The sequence below is a fragment of the Monodon monoceros genome, unplaced genomic scaffold, assembly GCF_005190385.1.
Source record: "Monodon monoceros isolate NGI ecotype Baffin Bay Population unplaced genomic scaffold, NGI_Narwhal_1 Super_Scaffold_12, whole genome shotgun sequence".
Taxonomy (NCBI): domain Eukaryota; kingdom Metazoa; phylum Chordata; class Mammalia; order Artiodactyla; family Monodontidae; genus Monodon; species Monodon monoceros.
In genome coordinates this window covers 167176668-167197364 of record NW_021703768.1, presented here as the reverse complement: position 1 = coordinate 167197364, position 20697 = coordinate 167176668, and the positions used below count along the sequence as shown (strand labels likewise).

Sequence of the window (20697 nt, the reverse complement as noted above, 5' to 3'; positions counted from 1 at the left end):
CAACCACAAGGCAGGAGGTGGAGCTAGGCTAGGAAGCTCATTCTTCGCGTGAGGGGGACCAGGGGGCGCGTCTCTGGAGAAACTGAGGCACGGGACACTGAGGCAGAAGACTAAGTCAGGATTCGGATTTCAACGCGAGACGCTCCTCCAGCCCAGGCTGCCTCCTCCTCCCACTTCCTGAGCAGCAGCACCCACCAGGCACTCCACCCCCACAGGGCTCGCATGGAGCGGGGGTGGCTGCGAGTCCTCGAGTTCTCAGTGTCCTCACCTATAGCAGGAGGGCTTGATAGGGCCGGGCTGGAGTGGGGGCAGGGGGAGAGACTGTTCTGTGGGGAAAGGAGGGAAGCGGATGGGCAGGGCAGAGGTGGCCAGCTGGGAGGAGCTAGGCCTGCAAAGCACTGAGCCCCTCTAAGCGCCCAGTGATAAAGGAGCGTGGGAACTCGGCAGGCGGGCGGGGGCGGCTCCCCCAGGAACTTTCCAAAACAAGCGGCCTCCTCCGGCTGGAAAGTTTCCACCACTGGAGCTGGCCCAAAAGGTGGATCGTTGGGAACGTTTGCAGGAAACTTGGTCAGAGCCTGGCCTTGGGGAGTGGGGGCTCTAAGACTCTGGTCCAGGCTTTGCCCTCAAGGGGCCCCAGTGTAGGGGATTCAGAAGTGGACTTGGGGCACTCCCAGCCAGAGGGACCTAAGAGGCAGGGGTGGGCAGGGCAGACTGCTTGGAGGAGGTGGCTGCTGGAAGGGGTCTTGAGATAATCAGACATCTCCTATCAACGATTTGAAGAGCAGCTGCCCAGGCAAAAACCTGGGGGACTGGTTTCAGGGGCAGATGAAACGGGGCTGGGTGTGAGGGAGAGGGAGGCAGTTTGGGGACCAGGGCAGACCCTCAGGGCTGGGGACAGGGAATTCCTTATAATAAATATTTGGGTTTTGTCCCCGGTTCCTGGCTGGAGATTGAGTTCAGTCACCAATGGCCAAGGGCTTCCCTGGTGGTCCAGTGGTTAGGACTCCGCCCTTCCACTGCAGGGGACGAGGGTTAGATCCCTGGTCGCGGAACTGAAATCCCGCATGCTGTGTGGTGCGGCCAAAAAGTAGAAGAAAAAGAAAAATTACCGATGGCCAGCGATTTACTCAATCATGCCTATGTAATGGAATCTCTGTGAAAAGAACCCCTAAACAACAGGATTCGGGGGAACACATGGAGGTGCTGGGAGGGTGGCCCACCTGGAGGAGTCATGGCAGCCCTGTACCAGTCCCCACACCCTGCTCTTGGCTTCTCCTCCATTCGGCTGTTGAAGTGTTTTCCTAGCACTGTGAGCCATTCTAGCAACTCACCAAACCTCTGAGGGGGCGGGAGGGAACCCCTGGTTTATAGTGGGTTGGTCAGAAGTCTGGGTGGCCAGAGACTTGTGGCGGGTGTCTGAAGTGGGGGCCTGAGCCCCTTCACCTGTGGGGGTCCGATGCCAGACCTGATAATGGAACTGTTGGACCTCCAGTTGGTGTCGGAGAATCTGCGGGAGGCTGTGCCTTCAGGCTGTGTGTGATGTCACAGGAATGGGTACAGAAAGGTCCCCAAAGACCCAGCCCTGGGAAACCCCAGCACTCACAGGACAACCTGTGGGAGGTGCTGGCAGGAGGGTGGTGGGGGCAGAGCGGACCCGGGCGGGATCCCTGGAGGGTCAGTGTTGGGGCAGCTGGGAGGGACGTGGCTGCTTTGATTCCAAGCTGTCAGTTGGTGCTGTAAGGCCATTGCGGGGACCGCCTCGGTGTGTGACACGGGGTGAGTGTGCTGCCTGGCGGTGAGCAGTGAGCGACTGGAGACCCCCGATCCCACCAGACCGCAGGCTTCCGAGGGCAAGGGCAAAGCTGTTGAGGTCACTGCTGAGTGCCAGCGCCCAGATGGAGCCTGGTGCACAGGAGGGGCCACAGGATCCGGGTGCAGGATGTTGTTGTCTGGCAAGTGGCAGGGGCCGGTGGGTGACCCCAAGCCCCTTGGCCATGGTGCAGGTCGTGAGGGTGGGAAGACCCTGCTGGGCCCCTGAGGGACTGGACTCAGGTGCCGTCGGCTCGGGAAAGGACGGTCAGGGAACCGCCTGTGGCCATGGTGCCATGGGGCAGTGTGGGGGCCGTGGGGGAGGCGGGTAGGCAACGCGAGGCTGAGGCGCGGGAGGCCGAAGGAGGCAGGTGTCGGCCCTGGGCCCGGGGCTGTGGCGGCATGGACATCGTTACCCCTTAGAACAGCACGGACAGGCCGCCTGGGGAGCAGGGTACATTCTGCCCCACGGGGCCTGCCTGACCTCCCCTCCCGCGCCCCTCAGATTCCTGGGCCGCCTCAGAACTCAGGCCAAGGCCACTGGCCAGCAGGGCCACCAGGGAGGCTAAGGCCCACAGTCCCTGACCCCTGGACCCCTTTAATCCTGGTCTTATTCTTTGTTTTTCCTTCCTAAAATAAACATTCCCCCCCACTGTGTCCTTGGAGGGTAGAACCTGCCCCCTGCCTTCTCCTCACCTAGAACAAGGGGCAAGGATGGCCATCCGGCTGGTGTCCTGAGCCAGTGGGGCTCCACTGGGACTTGGTGTCCGTGTCTCCATGGGGGGGGGGCGGCAAGGGGACCCCCCCGCCCCAGCGTGTGGCCCGGGAGGAATAATCAAGCAGTGCCGTTACTCATTGCCGTTTCATCAGTCAGTCACAGCTTGTTACCCCAAATAAGGGCACTCCCTTTGCCCCACGTGGCCCCCCTACTGGGGGCTTTGGCCCTGTGGGAGCCCCGGGGACCCCCCTGCTTGGCACAGCCCACCCTGCACACTCCACGGGGGCACTGCCCTTCTCATACACCGGCCATGGCTCCCCGCTGCTTCCACCTCCCATCTCTTGACATTTCTCACCCATGACCAGGCTGTCTGGCCTCCTGCTCTGGCACCTACCTGCAGGGCCCTCCGCCTCAGCTCAGCCCTCCACCTGCCCGCCTCATTCCCGGGCAGTGGCTCTGGCAGTACTAGCCTGTGCCCCGCCCATCACCATGCCTCCGCACCCCAACCCACCCCAACACAGAACCAGCCGCCCACCCCCAGGGAATGACACATACACTTCCAGCTTGGGCCGACAGGCTCAGTTCAGTGAAATTTATTGTAGGTTGAAAAAAATCAGCATTCACCTGTTTAGTGTACAAAAAGGACACCAGTTCTTCTAAGAAAACATTAGGAAACTAAAGATGCAGACGCCTTTCAATTGTAACATTTTGGCAAAAGTGAAAAGTTCTTGTAAACACCAACTCCATGGCTCAAAAGTTTTTCTCCACAGTACAATATTAAAAGGAAAAAAAAAAAAAAAACAGTATCAATAAGTTAGACCATATTTAATCAGCTAGAACTTTTGTCCATCAACCCCCAAAGCACAAAACTTTTCTTAGCTTCATGATTCCTTAAAAGGAGAAAATAAACAACAACAATAAAAAACAATGAGGAGGAGGAGGAAATTGAACTGAGAGTCCCTTGAACTGGATCCCAGGGCAGAGGGCCGCTCGGCCCTCCAGGGTGGGGCCTCCTTGAGTGCTCCCATTTCACCTGAGTCTGCACGTCCAGGCTGAGTACAAGATGGCTGTCGGGGGAACCTGGGGTCCCAGGGTCTGCTCAGCCCTTCCCCCTCTCCATCCCAAATGAGAAACAAAACAACAGCTGTTGAAACAGAAAGGATCAGCATCCTCGGCACTCCAGGCACCCCAGGGGTCCCACAGAGACTCTGGGGTGGGGTGGGCACAATGCAGGCGTGCCTGCTCTTTGGGAAGCCATTAGGAGACACCGCCACAGCTCAGAAAACTAGACGTGTCTACGTGAGCATTTCCGCTCTCCCTTGCTACGGCTCCCGGCAGCACCTCCGCCCCCGTGACCCCTGGGCTGTGGGCTGCAACCACCCCCATGACCTTCCCCAGTTGTGGCTTGGCTGAACACAGCTTTGAATTCATGTGAACGCTCGCTTTAGACCCCACCGCGCCCGGGGGTCCCTCACACACAAACACGCACGCCCCCTGACGCCCTGGGGGACATTAGACTAGGCACAGTGACTAAGCAGCAATTGGGGTGTCCTCGGGCCAGCACCCCCAAAATGGGTGGATCCGGCGCCTTTTCCGAGCTCACTCTTGCCCCCGCCCCCCCCGCCCCCGGCTCTATCGACCCCCCAGCCCCTCCCTGAGTGCAAACCCCGTGGCGGCTCTGCAAAGACGACCCCAGGACCCACAAGTGGGCTGAGGGGCGGGGCGAGGTCAACAGCATGGAGACCACTTGGTCTCAACAGTGCGAAATGAAGAGCAGCAGCAAAGGGGAGAATTGAGAAGACAGTAAAATAAAATCCGACACTGCTGCCGCAGAGCGCGGGCTACAAGCACAGAAACTCCCAGTGACCCCTGACAGCTGAGGGCCTGGAATAGCAGGGCGGGCCTGGTGGCTCCCAGCAGCTGCTCCTGGACCAGCTGGAGTTTTCCAAATAGAGCTGCGGGGGTCGCATTGCCCTGCCCGCCCTCTTAGAGCCAGGGAGAGGCTGTGTGTGAGGGAGACCAGCGTGGGAGAGGCACCCCTGCCCGCCCACCATGGGTTCTCTCCTGGGAGCCCTGGAGCTCGCAGAAACAACGCCGAACTTCCCGAGCATCTGTAATACTGTAGAAAGGACACAGGGCAGCGCGTAGACCCTGGGCGTCCAAGGAGGGGAGGCACAGGTTTAGAAAAAAGATGCTTTCTCTTTCGTATAAAAATAGACTCAAGTCTCATAAGCAGTAGCTAAAAGTGGCTGTCTTTGTATAAAACTAGAAAAGGCAGGCAGGCAGGCCGGCCTTGGAGTCTTTCACTGACAGGAAGCTGAAGCCCCTGGGGGGCGGGGGGGGTGCTGGCGAGGAGGTGGGCTTCTTGGGGAGCCCATCTGGGTGGGGAGGCTGCTCAGGAGGTGTGTGGGGCCCTGGGGGAGGTGGACACCCCACCTGGGTCTGTGTGACCTGTGGGCGCCAGGGCTGCAGGGACTCCCCTGAAAGCCGGCGTTCCTGGCTCAGATGAATGCGTCTTCCTCACGTTTATTTTTTCAAATAAATCTCTTGTTTCCTCATCTTCAGCTCCCCCTCGCCCCCAGCTCCCCCACCATCCAGAACAACGGTCAGCCCGGTGAGGTGAGCTGGCCTGGCTGGCTGGGTGGGGCCTCCTGCCCTGTGGCCTTGAGCTAAGGCCAGGCCTGCAGCTGCCGCTGGTCGTACTCAGCGATGAGCCTCTTGATGTGGGCCAGCTTGCTGTGCAGGTACTCGCAGCGGTGCTTCTCCTGGCTGTAGTTGGTGTTGGTCTGTAAGAGAGCGGCCGGGCTGACACTCGCCCACACGGCCAAGGCTGAGAGCCCAACCCGAACTCGAGCTGCCCCGCTTGGCTGCCCCAGGTTCCCACTCGCCCTGCTTGCGGCCTGAACTCTCCATGCTGTGACGGGGACCCCTGCTCCGCCCCTCGGCTCCACCCTGGGAAACGTCACAGCCAGGGTGAGAGGCTGAGGCAAGATAGGTCATGAAGCTTCCACGCTGGGCTGGGGCCTGGCTGGCAGGGAGCCGCCCTGGCACATGTGGCCCTCAGGAACGTGAGCTGCTGTTGTGGAACCACATCGCAGGAGACTGTCAGGGAGCCCAAGGCTGGGAGGCGGAAAGGACCTGGGGCTGTGCCCATCAAACACTGGGAGAGCGGGGGTGGGGGCTGCACCCAAGCTCATACGACAGGCTCAGCTCCTCAGCTGTGACCAGGGGCGAGGGCTACTCCGAGGGCCTGAGACCAGCCCAGTGAGGCCCTTCCTCCCTCCCTCCTCTCCCAGACTTCGGCGCCACTCATCTTGAAACAGCTTCTGACCCCACCCCACCTACCCCCAACAAAGGGATGGAGACTTACCTTCTTGATTTTTCGATATTCCTGTAAAATCTGCCCACGAGTAGTCTGGAGGAAAAACAAAAGAGAAAGCGAACAATGCATTACCTGCAGGACACCCCAACTGAATGTCCCCTTCTCCCTGATAACCTGCGACCTGCAAGGTCACCGCATGCTGGGGGACAATGGCCTCAGCATGGCGTGATGGCGTGAGGAAGCACAGAGGAGGGGCAGGGGGCAGGCTGGGGGATGAGCAGTGCAGGAGGTGGGGGAGGAAGCTGGGCCAGGGGAGCGAGGGGCAGGCGCCCAGCCTCAGGGACAAGCACGAGGCCACGCGGTAGGAGGGGCGGGCTGGTCAGAGCCTCTGGAGGAGGCAAAGAGCAGATGGGACGGCCCCCTTCCCTCGCACCCAGCTGGCCTGTGCACCGTTCAAGGCCAAGCGCAGAGGCCCCCTGACCACCTGGGGAGTGTCCCTGTGGGGCCTGCAGGGAGGAGGGAGGACAGAGATGCCCTGGGGATTTTCTGTCCTAGACCCTCAGAGGCCCCATTTCTCTGCCCCAATCACGAGCCGTCTCCTCTGGAAACCCAAGTGGCCTCCACCAGGGGAGATGGACCCCAACACCACGATTAATCAGGGCTGGCCCTGCAGTCGGGTAACCAGCGCTGAAAGGTGGCACAGGGGGAGGGCTGGCGTCCCAGGGCTGGTGACCAAGCCCCCTGCAGTGAGCTCCCACATGGGATGGCTTGGGGAACCCAGGTGCCCTTGGCCAGAGGAAGAGGGTTGGGGCGGGGGAACCCCAAGGACCCTCCATCCCCTCCCACCCCCCACTGTGTCTGTGACAGCTCTGATGGGCCGTGGGGTGTGGCCTGGCCAGCCCCTCCTGGCTGGGGGACTGAGAATTCTCGTGTGACGTGGGTAGTGGGCTGCAGAGGGGACCCCAGGCGCTCTCAGAGATGGGGACACAGGCACCCCAGCCTGCTGCTCCCCGCTGTCTCCACTGCTCGGAACACCACCCCCGCCCCTGTGGGTCATCTCCCACCTGCGGAGTCGGTCACAGCCGGCCCCACTGCTGAGGACGCTGAGCTCCAGGAACAGGCCTAAACCACTTGGGGAGTGGGAAGGAGGGGCGAGCAGGGCCCTCAGCCCAGAATACAAGGGAACATGCCCGAGGATGCCAGCACCGGGCAGAGCCATTGGATGTGCGTGGGCAGGGCTCTACCTCGTACTCCTCGGAGCCCTGGGAGAGCTGCCGTAGCTGGGCATCGAGCTGCGTGAAGCGCCGCGTGATCTGCTCGATGCGGGCGTGCAGGTCTCGGTACTCGCTATACTCAGCATTGAAGTCGTTTTTGTAGCTCTGGCGCTGCTCCGAGGAGGAGATAGTGGCGTATTTTCTGGAGAGACCAGAGAGAGGGGCAAGAGGGGCTCAGGGGGCGGCAGGAGAGAGCCTGGAAGTGCCCACAGCCTTGCGGCCGGCCCCACCCAGGAAGCAGCCCTGACCTCGAGCAGACTGGGCCAGGAATTCACACACATGGCCTGGGGTCAGCTCTGCCTCTGCTAACGTGCAGGGCAGGGGCCGGGAGGGGAGAGGCACAGCCGGCAAGGGAAGTACTCACAGCAAGTAGTCGGGAGTCTCCGAGGTCGACGTGGGAACACTTGAGCTGCTGCAGGTCCCATTTAAACCTACAAAGAGCAAATGCATAACTCCTGAGTCCACAGCTCGTGTGTCCACGGTGAGATCCTCAGAAGGTTGATGCCTTGTTGTCTGAAGGCCCTGGAGGGGACGCTGCGTGCAGAGGATTGCTGAGGCCACATAGCGGGAGCCAGGACCGGCAAAGGAGGCATGAGCACTGGGCAAGTGCTGTCTGGCTACCTCGGGGGTCCAGCTGCAGCCAGGAGTGCCCTCAGCCCGTGGGAGAAGTGGCGAGGCAGCATGGTGTGTGTCCCCAAAGCACAGCCGTGCAGAGATGGCATCGTGGGTACGTTTTCAGCAAGCACCCCAAAGGACGGATTCATTGCAGGGCAAAGCCTCGGCAACTCGTCCAGAGCCTCTGCCGCCTCCACTGACCTCGTGTAAAAGATCACTAAGCTGAAAACCGGTGACCCCTGGATAATCGAGTCCCAGGGGTATCCCGGGCTCCAGCCCTACAGGACAAAGACAGATGGCCACCAGGGAAAGCCCTGGCTCCTGTCCACACCTCTCCCCGTGGATGGAGTCACAGGCTCTGCAGGCTCCGGTCCCTGGTCTGAGCCACCCCCTCTCCCCATCCTCCCGTTCCTCACACCAGAGATGGGACTTCAGGATCAGAGAGGCAGCCCCGGAACAGGGCTGGGCTGGTGGCTTGAGAGGCCAGGGACTGTGACACAAGACTGTCCACAGGGCTCAAGGCCTGCCCAGGCTGCAGTCGACCAAAGCTACAGTCCGGTCCTTTTCCCCTGGGAAACTGTTCCAGCTGGCCTCCCCCTCCCCACAACTTAGAAGCAATTTTATCGCTTTGAAGCATATCCTGAGTGCTTATTTTTGTGCCTCTCTCAGAGGGAAGCAGCCCACCCAGTGGATCAGCAGTTTGCTGAGCCCTCCTGTGGTTTTATACTCCAGCGCGAGGTGCAATTCCCACCAATGGATGGAGCCCACCCCCACCCGGGTGTCATCTTTGAAGAGGCTGTGGCCTCCCCAGAATGCAGCCCAACAGGCACATACATGAGGGTTTAGTCTACACTCCCACCACCCACACCCCACACAGGACAGGTCTCCTGGGGTGTTCCGCCTTGAGGCTTAGGGTCAGACTGACCTGGCACCCAAGACACTGTTGGGGTCCAGCCTGTGGCAAACCTTTGTGGTCCCCACTCCTGCTCTGGCACTGGCTGCGTGAGGCTGTCACTTGGCTGCCCCTGCACCAGCCGAGCTGGTTCCCACACCCATGTGTCCCCTCCACTAGCTTCTCCTGTGCCTCCCCAGGGCAGGGGGTGCAGGGACATGTCTGCGAGTTCACCCTGCAGGACCCAGGTCTGGGTGCCAATGAGAGAGGGTGCCCCCAATTCCACACAGGGGTCAGTGGGCCTGAGCTTGGCCTGGCTGAGCCCAAGCCCTCCACCCAGCATGCCAGCCTGCCCAGGAAGGCACCCTCTGGCCACAGGAGGGATCCACAGCCTGAGCAAAAGTCGGGGGCAGGCACGAGGGTGGGCGTAGGACCCAGGAGTGGGCCTGCGGCATAGGGGGATGAAGATGGCCAGAGGGGGGCCTCGAGAGTGGGGGCCACAGGGAGGCTGAGCTGAGCCACCTGCCTGACAGGTGGAGGCCGCCACACCTGTCAGGGTCAGAGGCGATCACAGGGCAGGGCTCTGACAGCAGGGCCAGACTAGGGGGACAGTGTCACGCAGAAGGGTGGGTTAAACAGATGCCCATCCCTCTGGCCCATAGGACATAAGGGCGAGGAAGCTTCCTCAGGGGCTGACCTGGAGCCCTCTCCAGCAAGGCTGGGGGAGCATTCAGAGAACAATGCTATCGTTAACGGTGGGTGGGTAGCTCCTGCCTGCACGTGCCCCCAACCCAGGAAGGAGTCACAACAGATGTTACAGCAGGGGAGTGTGTGGTGTGGTGTGGTGTCGTGTGGTGTGGTGTGGTATGTGTGTGTGTTGGGAGCTTGGGGACAACATGTTACAGCAGGGGTGTGTGTGGTGTGTGTGTGTGTGTGTGTGCTGGGAGCTTGGGGACAACATGTTACAGCAGGGGTGTGTGGTGTGTGGTGTGGTGTGTGTGTGTGTGTGTGTGTGTGTGTTGGGAGCTTGGGGGGGCTTTGCACCCACCTATTACCACTATCACTTGAGCTGCCTGAGAGACGGCTTAAGGTGGATCACTTGGCGCCAGACCCAGCTTCTGGTGCCTCAGTTACCCTTTTCCTTTTCCTTGGGGCCTCTACTCCCTGGGTTGCCTGACCCCAAATGTCACTTTCTCACCTCGGCTTGGGGAGGAGCTGCCTGGAGCTGACGCACACCGGGCAGGACCCAAAGCCATCTGAGCCTTGCGTGTGGGCCGGCCTGGGCAGCATCTTCCTGGCCCCATCTGATGCCCGGCCCCACAGTGCTCCCGCCCAGGGCCCTGCCAGAAGCACACGGCATCCGCTTCTGCCATCTGGGGCAGAATGCGCTGCCCGGCTGCTCAGCAGTTTGCTGAGTGATGTCTCTGTGACCCTGTGTGATGTCTCCTCCCGTGAGCCTGTCTCCCTGAGGAGGAGCCGGATCAGATGGCGTGTGCTCAGGGAACCGGGCCGCCTTCTCCCCTGCGGCCCACCCACAGGTGCTAGGAACCCTAGCGTGCAACAGGGTTGAGGAATACCAGGGGACTTGACGGAACTGCAATGTCCGTCTTCACCGGACCAACCCTGCTCTTCCAGGACCTGCCCTCCAGCCACAGAGGGAGGGGCTGGCAAGCCCGTGAAGGATAGGTGAGGACAAATTTAAAAGCCTTAAGGAGAAGTGGCTCCACCCCATCCAGGAATGCCCCCTGCTGGGAACCCTCCTGAGGAAATAATCAGAAAGCTGCAGCAGGTGAAGTGGCCCCCAAGGCTGCGCCTCTGTTGCCAGGACATGCTGATAAGGTTAAATTACATGAAAGGAAATTCACAATGGAGTCCGTATTGCTAAGAGAGCTCTCTAAAAATGGAACCAAGAGGCCATTAAGGAAGTGTGACTTGTGCACGTCTCAGCCTAGATGGAATCTGACCTTCTGATGCGATGAAGTCATCTGCCAGAAACTTGTGACAGCCTATCTACTCATCAGACCCCCTACCCTAAAAACACTCGTGACACTGTCTACTTACTGGACCCCTAACCTAAAACAAATATTTTCTGACTTGCGTCAGAGTTAAACCATCCTCACCAGGCAACCTTTAACAAACTCGTGGCTTTTTGTCTTTATAAGCCCGACTCTTTCTCCTCCTCAGAACACTCTTTCGCGCTCACCTGAATCTATGTCTCCTGAACTGTAATTTTTAAGACCTCAAATACACGATTTTCTTGTTTGCAGCCTCCTGAATTATTCTTGGGGTTGACAGTAGCCACAAGGGGTGCTCGGCTCAGGTGCCTAGGGCTATAACTGGAGGCGGGGCGGCTCTGGGGGACATGACCCCAGCCCCACCGCCATCCTAGCCCATCCACGCGCCTCCCCAGTGCCCCGGGCCCGAGAAGGTTTCCCTGCTCAGCACATGGCCCTGGGCAGCCTTGCACCCCTCATCCTGCTGAGGGTCTCTCCACTGCCAGCTTCCTCACAGGCTGCAACTGCAAGACCGTGTTCTGGCTCTTACCTTCTGTTGTTCTATGGACAGTCTCCCACCTCCTTCTGGGCCCACCTCCCAAACCCTTTCTCCACAGGCTGAAATGTTCGCCTAGCAGGCCACACCAGGTCCCTGGTGATCCAGGGGCTGCCCACCTCCCTCTCCACCAGGCCCTGCCCCCCACTGCCTTCCCTGAGCCCCAGTCCCACCCTGTTCTCTCTCTGTGTCTGGGACCTCCCCGCAGCCAGAGCTGGGCCCTGGAACTGTTGCTCTCCCTGTGTGATGTCTCCTCCCGTGAGCCTCAGCTCCATCAGGCTCCAAGCCCCTGGCCCCCAGAGCTGGCCTGGTACACACAGGACTGCCAGAGGCTCTCAGAATAACAATGCCAGGGCAGTCACAGACGAGCCGGTGCGAGGACACAGGAGGCAAAGAGGCCTAATGTGCAGGCTGAGCCGAAGTGGGGGCTCGTGGGCAGCCCTCTCGGCACTCTGTGGAGTGAGGGTGGTGGGCATGGGGCCGGTGCTCAGGCTCCTGGTGACACCCTCCTGCAGAGCCCCTGCCCCTAGGCCTGCCTCTTGGCACCTACCCGGGGCGACTGGTGGGGCTCCAAGGGGGCCCGACATCTGGTCTGGCGGCCGGGGCCGGTGCCTGTCCTCAGCCGCCCTCTCCTTGTCTTTGTGCTTCTTGGATTTCTTCTTGGACTTGCCGTGCAAGGAGGTGCCATGGGGCCTGCTGGGCTGGGCACAGTCCGTCAGCAGGGGCAGGCTGAGGCACTCAGTAGGTGCCGGGGCGGCCACTTCCCCACGCTCGCAATCCCGGCCGCTGTGGCCCAGGTCGTTGCTGACGTCGGCCAGGGGGTCGTGGGCCCGTGGTGGCTCCAGCCGCAGGGGCAGGTGGGCGTCTGTACCAGCCAGCGGGCCCGGGGTGGGAAGCAGCGCCTCACGGCCGTGGGGCACACTCAATTTCCCGTTGACTGCAGGCTGACCTCTCTGGGTGAAGTGCGATATCCTGGGTTTCTTGTTGGCCAGAGGGTCGATGAAATCAGGAGGCTGTGGCCGTTTCTGGGAAGGAAAGGAGACAATTTCAGAGGGGAGCCTGTGCCTAGAGTTACTGGGGAGAGGCTGGGCACCGCAGGCCCGGAGGAAACCCAGTGCCCACACGCAAGGCCCACACTGACCACATGGGGGCGCGCGAACACTAGCCAGGCCCAGGATGCCCAGAGCTCAGCAGCGGCTGCCTGCCCAGGGTCTCAGCTCTCAGCTGGGCCCAGAGGCCACCAGAGCGGAGGAAGGGCGCTGGGTCATTAGTGGACCTGGTTGCAGCCCAGAAGGGCCACCTCTGGGAACTGGTCTAAAACATCACTGTGCTCAGCATCTTCCCTGGACGATGGGAAGAGTGACAGAGCCAATCTGAGTGACACAGGGCAGCCCCACAGGACAGGACCAACACCTCCAGGCCCCTGACTACTTGGATCCCCATGGCAACCCTGTGACACGGTGCAGGCTTCATCCCCATTTCACAGACAAGAACACTGAGGCCTGTGAGGCAAGGCCAGACCACAGGAATGGAGCCAGGATCAGACCAGGTGGCCCAGGACCAGGGAAGCAGCGGTAGGGAGAAAGAAGGCAGATGGGCAACCCAGGATCAGAGGGAAGCAGTGGGGACGCAAGTGAAATGAGGCCCTCTGTTCTCCACAACGGCCCTACAGCCACAGGGAGGCTTTAAGGGTCATGGGCCTAGGCTGGGTGCCTCCAGGGCAGAGGAGGAAGAGGGAGAAGAGGGGCTGGCCCCTCCCAAGCAGGGATGGAGACATGGGACTCATAAGTCAGAGCATGCAGGTGGGTGGGGAGAGCTTTCACCAAACAGCTCGAACAACGGCGAGGTGAAGATCAAGCCCCCAACAGCAAGGCCCCCCCCAAATGCCCTTCCCGACTACTGACTAACATGGCCGTGGCCACTGCTCACAGGACCCCACTGGGCCCTGGCTGGGCTGCAGCCATACACTTGATTTTCCAACAGCCCTGGGAGGCAGGAGCGCCCACCATACAGAGAAAGCAGGAGGCTCAGTGTGGTTCAGCAGCCTGCCCTCCCTCGGCCACATACCCACAGGTAAACCAAGGAACCATAACCAAGTCCCAGGCCCAGGACACCCAACCCCCAGCCAGCTGTTCACTCATTCAAGAAAGCTTGCCAGCCCTGAGCCGAAAGCCCAACAGGCTCCGTAAGAACCAAGGTCAGGTCAGGCCCACTGGCTCTGGTGAGACCCACCCTCCCTCCCCACCACGCTCCTACCTGAGGGGGTGAGGCTGAGCTCCCATGCTCGCCTGGAGGACTGTTGGCCGCAAGGTCCCCAGGGAGGCCGCCTGAGCTCTGTGGCTGGCACAACTTCCTGCAAAGGAGAAGCAGGGTGGGTTGGAGGGATCCTCGGCAGTGCCCTGTGGGGCGCACACACGCCCACCTGTCCCTGCACTGACACCACGCTGTCCCGTTCACGCCCAGTGATTTGGGGAGGGCCTGACTCCAGAGCAGAACCAGAGCAGGGCTCAGTGTGATGGGCACACCAGGGCCCGGCAGGCAGACAGCAGCCTGAGCACATTCCACCCTGGCTTTATCCACAGCTGCCCTGTGGCCAAGGTCCCAGCCTCACTGCCAGGAGGACTGTCCCGTTGGGTGTTCTGTGCCCAGAGAAGGGTCAGATGACCACCCACTCATCTAGACTCCCATTACCATGGAGACCAAGGACCCATATAAAACTGACCAGACACTCAAGATCCATGCTGTGTCCCCAGGGGAGCTGCTGTCACTGGGGTGCTGGTCCTCACTTTTAAAAACAACTGTCATCCTAATAAACAACACTCACTGCAGAAACAGAGAACACAGAAGAGGACTGAGATGCCCTGGTCTGTGGTGGGAGGACCTTCCAGATTCAGCTCCCATCGTCCTGGGAGCCCAGGCCACAGCACCTCCAGGGGTGGCAGGGGTGGCCACCAGTCCGGCGGGACGCGAGCACAACAATGTAGCCAGGGAAGAGAGAAGAAACACCCCAATGCCTGACACACAAATGGAGGCCCCCGACAGTCACCCCGGCTCGGCGGGGGGGAGGGGGCTCTCCGCTTAGCCTCCTGCACTCCCAGAGACTGTGCTTTTCATGGGAGCCCAGGCAGCTGGCCAGGTGCTGGGAGTGGTGCCGAGGGCCCTCCACGCCCTGCAGGGAAGCTGAGCTGAGGTCCAGGGCCATGTCTGCACTGCTCTAACCAGTGACAAGCAGAGCCCAGCCCCTGACCAACAGCCACACTCTAGACAACTGCTGCTGTCCCCTCCACGGTGGCCTGAAATGCAAGCAGAGCCACAGGAAAAAGGCCCGAAACATGCAGGCACTTGGGGCAACACAATCCACGAGGCTGAGGGCAAGTCTGCTGCTCCAGCCACATGGAAGCAACCAGAGCTTTCGGTTAAAGACAGAGAACCAGGTATTTACATCCACTCTCTTTCAAGCCCCCACTAAAAAGGCATAAAAGAGAAAGGGAAAAAGAGAGCAACGAGGGGGCTTCCCTGGTGGCACCGTGGTTAAGAATCCCGCCTGCTAATGCAGGGGACACGGGTTCCAGCCCTGGTCCGGGAGGATCCCACGTGCCGCAGAGCAACTAGGCCTGTGCGCCACAGCTACTGAGCCCACGTCTCACAACTACTGAAGCCCACAATGCCTAGAGCCCGTGCTCTGCTACAAGAGAAGCCACCGCAGTGAGAAGCCTGTGCACCGCAACGAAGAGTAGCCCCCGCTCGCCACAACTAGAGAAAGCCCACGTGCAGCAACGAAGACCCAACGCAGCCAAAAATAAATAAAATACATTTATTAAAAAAAAGAGAGAGAGAGAAATGAGCAATGATATTCAATGCAGAAGTACAAGTGGTGACTGTCCTATAGGATCCAAGAAAACGGAGTCCCAGGCCACAGAACCCCACGGGCCCAGGATGGGTGCCTCAGGAACCTCAGCAGAGGGGCCCCTGCCAGGCTGTCCCCCCAGAGCCTTGCTCTGGGTCCCGGCCTGCTGTGGGGCAGCAGGGAAGGGAGCCCACAGCATGTTCAGGAGTGAAGGAGCCCAGGCCTTCTCCAGGATGCTCGGGCCACACAGGATGGACAGAGACGTGGCCTCGGGAGAAGAGGAAACAGAGGGGCCTATGGGGGATTCAGAAACGCCTCAGCAGTGCTCCTGAGGAGGCTGAGTTGCCTATGGGAAAGTCCTGAAGAGGCTGCGCACCCGGGCTTCCAGGCAACAAATGTCAGACCCCAAAATAGACAGGAAAATGCATTTGAAAAGAAAGAGAGACTCTGTAAGGGGATGAAAACTTTAAATCCACGAGAAAAGCACCATCCTTAATAGCCTTAGAAAGACACAGAACTTAAATACACATTTCTCCAAAGAAGACATACGAATGGCCAATAAGCACATGAAAAGATGCTCAACATCATTATTCATCCAGGGAAACACAAATCAAAACCATGATAAGATACCACTTCACACCTGCCAGGATGGCTAGAATCAAAAAAATGGAAAATAACAAGTGTTGGTGAGGATGTAGAAAAACTGGAACTGTGTACTGCTGGTGGGAATGTAAAATGCCGTGGCCACTGAGAAAAAGTCTGGCAGTTCTTCAGAAAGTTAAACACAGGATTACCATATGGCCCAGCAATTCCACTCCTCAGTGTATATTTAAGAGAACTGAAAATCGATGTCAGCTATATTCGTGTCCTGGTACATGAATGCTCATGGCAGCACTGCTCATAATCATGAAGAGGTGGAAACAATCCAAGTGTCCATGGACAGATAAATGAATAAACAAAACGCCCACACAATAGGATACTACCTGGCCATAAAAAAGAGTGAGGCTCTGACACGTGCTACAGTGTGGACGAAACTCAAAAACCTAATCCAGGTGAAAGAAGCCAGACACAAAAGGCTGGAGTACATAATCCCATTTATATGAAACATCCAGAACAGGCACATCCATCAAGACAAGAGGCAGATTAGTGAGGCTGGGAGAGGGGGAACGGGGAGTGACTGTTAACGTGGGGTTTCGTTTTGGGGTGACTGCTTTGGAACTAGAGAGAAGTGGTAGCTGCACCTTGGGAACTAGCAACAATGGCAAAAAAAGAGACAGAGGGAGAAGCTGAAGAAATCTTCCAAAAGTAGAAGAAATTAAAAGAAACAACAGGGAAGACAATGGTGAACGGTGCAGCACAGCCCCCAGTGGCAGAATGAGGAAGGGCGAGGGAGGACAGTGAGGCCTCTCACAACCACGCCCAGGACGGGAAGAAGGACGAGGCAAGTTTTCAGACTGCAAGGGCTGGGGCGCCGGTCCCAGAGCACCCGCCAGGCCATCCTGTGACCATGCAGATGGATACAGGGCCAGGAAGGGAACCTCCGTGGCTTTCCGGGGGCCAGGTCTTCAACATAGAGGGAAAGTTCCTTCCAATCTGGAAGACTAGACTTCGCCAACTGCCAATTCAGTGTGACGGCCACCCAGGCATGAAGATAGGACAGATGGACCTCCCAAAGCCCTCTCCTCTGAGAGATGCTCCAAGAGCTGCGTCCCTTCAACCCCAGGGCAGAATCACAGACCCAGGAACAGAAGGACCCGCAAGGGACGGGGGCAGCTCCCGGTGGAACCCCTGATCCCCTGATAGTGATAAAAGGCCACGGGACAACCACGGGGAGCTTGGGGTTGGACATGAAGGACACAGAACGCTGAGCAGAGAAAGTAACAACTCGGCCAAGCAGGTTACCAACTCCAGGGAAAGCATGATGCGTGCGAGACGGACTGAGGCTCGGGTTGTCTAGGCTGTGCCCTGGGGGAGGTGAGGCCAGGACACGGGCAGGCCGGGGTGACTGATTTCAGGGCCAGGTGGAGTTGAGGCCTCATCCTGCACTGCGACGTCCACAGACTCCTCCTGGGACAGGCCAGGCCCAAGCAGCTACACACGTGGGGACTAAAAGCACAGAGGAAGCATCCAGGTCAACAGCCGAGATGCTGGGAGTGCACGTCTGTGCAGAGCAAAGCCACGGGGGCCCAGGCAGACCCTGGAAGCATGAGCATGTTTAAGTCAGGTACGAGTTTAGAACAAGCTGTAGGAAAAGGAGGTGTTATAGCCCCTGGGGTGACACAAGTCCCCACACCCTGCCTGTAACAACAGAAACACCCCAAGATCCTGTTTTTTTCCTTCTTGCCGTGAGACCACAGCATCAAGACCTGCTATAACTGGGGCTTTCTTCAGGGAGGGAGCAACCTAAAGAAAAACAAGTTGTGCAGAGGGGCGCCTGGAGAAACCTTCTGTGTGGCTGCGGGCATCAGGGGTGTTGACCCTGCCCTCTGCGCGCCAATCAGTTCACGCTTCCAAGGGCAGTAGGAGCTGTCGGCTTCCCAACAGGCTTCCGGCGGCGAGGCTGCTCTCCCAGCGGCCCACGCAGACGGAGAGAAGAGCATCCAGACAGCCCAGAGCGAAAACAAGGGAGGAAGCGTGAGCTTGGCATTATACTGAGCTCCAGAGTCCGCATCCCTAGGAACCTCCCACCTAACACCCCTCAAGATTCAGCCCAGGCGCTGTTTCCTACAAACCACACCCATCACATGCAGACAGGCTGCTTGCTCTCGGCCACACCCCTTCCCGGGAGCTCTGGGAGGCCAAGACGCTTGGGGTCTGAGATCAGCGAGAGGCACCCAGTGAGAGGCTCTGAAGGAAGGAAGAGTGGAAGCAGCCTCAAGGTGCCCCCCCCATGTGCCCCTGGCCACCTCAAAGCACTAGGGTGGGTGTAAGTGACTATTTCAACCCTTTGCCAAAAAACGTGATAGATGTGAACACCTGCAGGAGGTGACTGCCTACCCAGGATGTGCTTTGCTGGGGCAACAGAGGACCCCCAGAGAGGGCAGTGGGGGCCGGGGGGGCACCTTCTGCCGAGACCGTCTCCTCTCAGCCTCCCTGAGCACCCAGAGACCTCCAGACAGCCAGAGCAGTGACCCCGGGACAGCAGGTGAGTGTCCCGCAGGGCCAAGGAGGAACTCAGGGTTCACCTAGACCGGCCCCGACTCAGCTCTGCTTTCCAGACGCAATTACTGCTTTAAACAGCTAAACTTAAAAAAAAAAAAAAATCAAAAAAACCAAAAAAACCCCAAACCCTTCATAAATAGCTCCAAGTCCCTGAGAAATCACTTAAGGACTAATTAGCATATCAGGCTGTTCTGAACAGCACTTCACTTCACAGCCCGGGCTCCGGAGCCAGGCATCAATTGAGAAGGAAATCATTAATTGCTTGCCTCAGATGGGGGCCTACTCACCCACTTCTCCCTAGAGCTACCGTGGCCACTCCTGACTTTGGGTCCCAATTAACCAGAGAGGGGATGCATTTAATTAATGCTGCTTAATCTTGTCTGTGGGGAGTTTTGTTTTGTTTCTCTCTGCTTCTCGTCCTTGAGAGGCTCTTTTTAAGGAAGAGGGCCCGCAGCAGACGCCTGTGGGGATGTGCAGGTTTTGGAAGCAACCTTGACAGGAAGGGCAAGAGCGGGCAGAAGGAACGGTCTGGGGCCTTCTGTCCGGGCATTCTGGTGTTCAAGACGGTGACTCACACCCTCCACCCCACTCGGTAAGGACTGGCCTTTTCCCTACAGGAGGACACGGTGGGCCACCCAGGCAGTCTCCACAGACCCCTCCATCCTGCTTGCGGGCCCTGCAGCCTTTGGGGCCAGATGAGGCCCCCCCAGCATCCTTGGGATGAGATCTGCCCCAGGTCCAGGAGCTGGGAACTTGCTCAGGGATAGGGAGGCAGTTACCGGATGAGCATCCGCTTCAGCAACTTCTGGTCCCCCTCCGAGTAGCCGGGCCAGTCCTTCTGCACATCCTTGTACACACAGTCCTTCAGCGTGCACGTGCCATCCTTGGCATTCACGTTGGCTACCTGCAAGACAGAGCTGGTGTCACCTTGTGTGAAGCCCGAGAGAGGCAGGTGTTCCTGAAAGCATCTGCGAGGGGGCAGGGAGAGGCGGAGACAGACGTGAAAGGGGAAAGAGGACAGCACACTCCCTCCCCGAGCCAACACCTCACCCTACAGCTCCCCTGCGTGCCAGCGCAGCAACCCTCGGGGTGCAGAAGGGTCAGGGCAGCGGTCCATATATACACGTCTTACAGCTGCTGGAGGCCAGGTTGGCTCCAAAAAGGGGAGGCTGCCATCTATACTCCCAAGACTCCATCACCAGCCCATCCCCCTGCTATGGACTGAACCATTTTTGTCCTCCCGAAGTCCACGTTAAATCTTAACCCCCTTAATCTGAGGTGATGGTATTCGGAGGTGGGGCCTTTGGGAGGTGATTAGGTCATGAGGGTGGAGCCCTCATGATGGGGTTAGTGTCTTTATAAAGGAGAACCCAGAGAGCTCCCTCACCCCTTCCCCCCTGTGATGACAGTAAGAAGGCAGCTGTCTATAAACCAGGGCGCATGCCCTCACCAGACACCCAATCTGCCAGCGCCTTGATCTTGGACTTCCCAGACTCCAAAGCTGTGAGAAGTAAATGTCTGTGGTATATAAGCCATCCAGTCTATGGTATTCTGTTACAGCAGCCCAATGGACTAACATACCCGCTCTCGGATTCAGACCTCCTGTGGCAGAGTCGGCCGAGACTGGGGTGCTCGGTGAGTGGTGGCTCCAGGGGCCAGGCTGAGCCCACCTTCCCTGCAACCAGCCAGCCCTGCTGCTGCTGGTTAACAAAAGCTGAGCTTGTCTCCAAGACTCTTTGCGAAGCTGGATTTAAAACGTTTGCCGTAAGATGCTTGACGGAATTCAGGCCCCTGACCTGAAGCGGGCACTTCCCTGAGTGTCTCGCTTGGGCACCATGGTCTCCAGAACACGCGTGTGTAGCCATGTGGCTGGCACGCTGTTTTTCGCTATCACTGAGACTACAAGTTCTCCACATCACAGCAGTTTTCACAAGGAGTATTTTTTAATGGTTGAGTAATATTCCACCAAGTGGCTACACTGTGATGTACTCAAACGTTTCTCCTTTGTTGGATGCTGACGCCGTTTCCAGTTTCTCTGTAGCATAAAGAGATGTCACTCGTGCAGGTTTTTCCATGCTGGTGATGGTTTTCTTCAGCCAGCTTCCCGGAAGTGGGATTAGTGGGTCAAAGGCTCTGAACATTTTTATGGTTCTTGATACGTTTTGCTAAAATGCTCTCCGGAAGAGCCACCCACCCGTCAACACTCCCACCAGGAAGATGGAACACCTTAAATCTTTTCTGTTTTCCCAGAAGGAATACAGAAGGCGCCTTTGAGCAGTGTGGTTTTGTTAGTGCTGTTCATCAGAGTCCCTGGTCACTTGCGGGGGCTGGAAATGAGCATCCTGGGTGAGGCACAGCCCCCGACACCTTCCCATCCCCAAGCTGGCGGGGGTCCTCCTGCCCCCCACACCGCTGCGGAGAACAAGTTGGGTAGTAAACACAGAAGCACAAGGCAGCTGGGGCAGTTTAGGAGAAATCAGAGCGGGCACGAGGAGGATGCTCTACCCC

At 58.6% G+C, this 20697-nt stretch overlaps 1 protein-coding gene across 2 annotated transcripts in view; it reads right to left on the bottom strand.

The window, feature by feature from the left end:
• Positions 1-4173: 4173 nt before the first annotated feature.
• ELL (elongation factor for RNA polymerase II) overlaps positions 4174-20697 on the bottom strand; it is an 80703-nt gene continuing 64179 nt past the window's right edge. The window contains exons 6-12 of one of the 2 annotated variants that reach the window (XM_029215805.1): positions 18969-19093; positions 13437-13533; positions 11731-12205; positions 7488-7554; positions 7094-7265; positions 5898-5942; positions 4174-5313 (exon numbers count right to left, since the gene is read on the bottom strand). In XM_029215805.1, coding sequence (XP_029071638.1) covers positions 5197-5313; positions 5898-5942; positions 7094-7265; positions 7488-7554; positions 11731-12205; positions 13437-13533; positions 18969-19093 — 1098 coding nt within the window. In that variant the 3' untranslated portion in view covers positions 4174-5196. The other variant, XM_029215804.1, reaches the window with a different exon arrangement.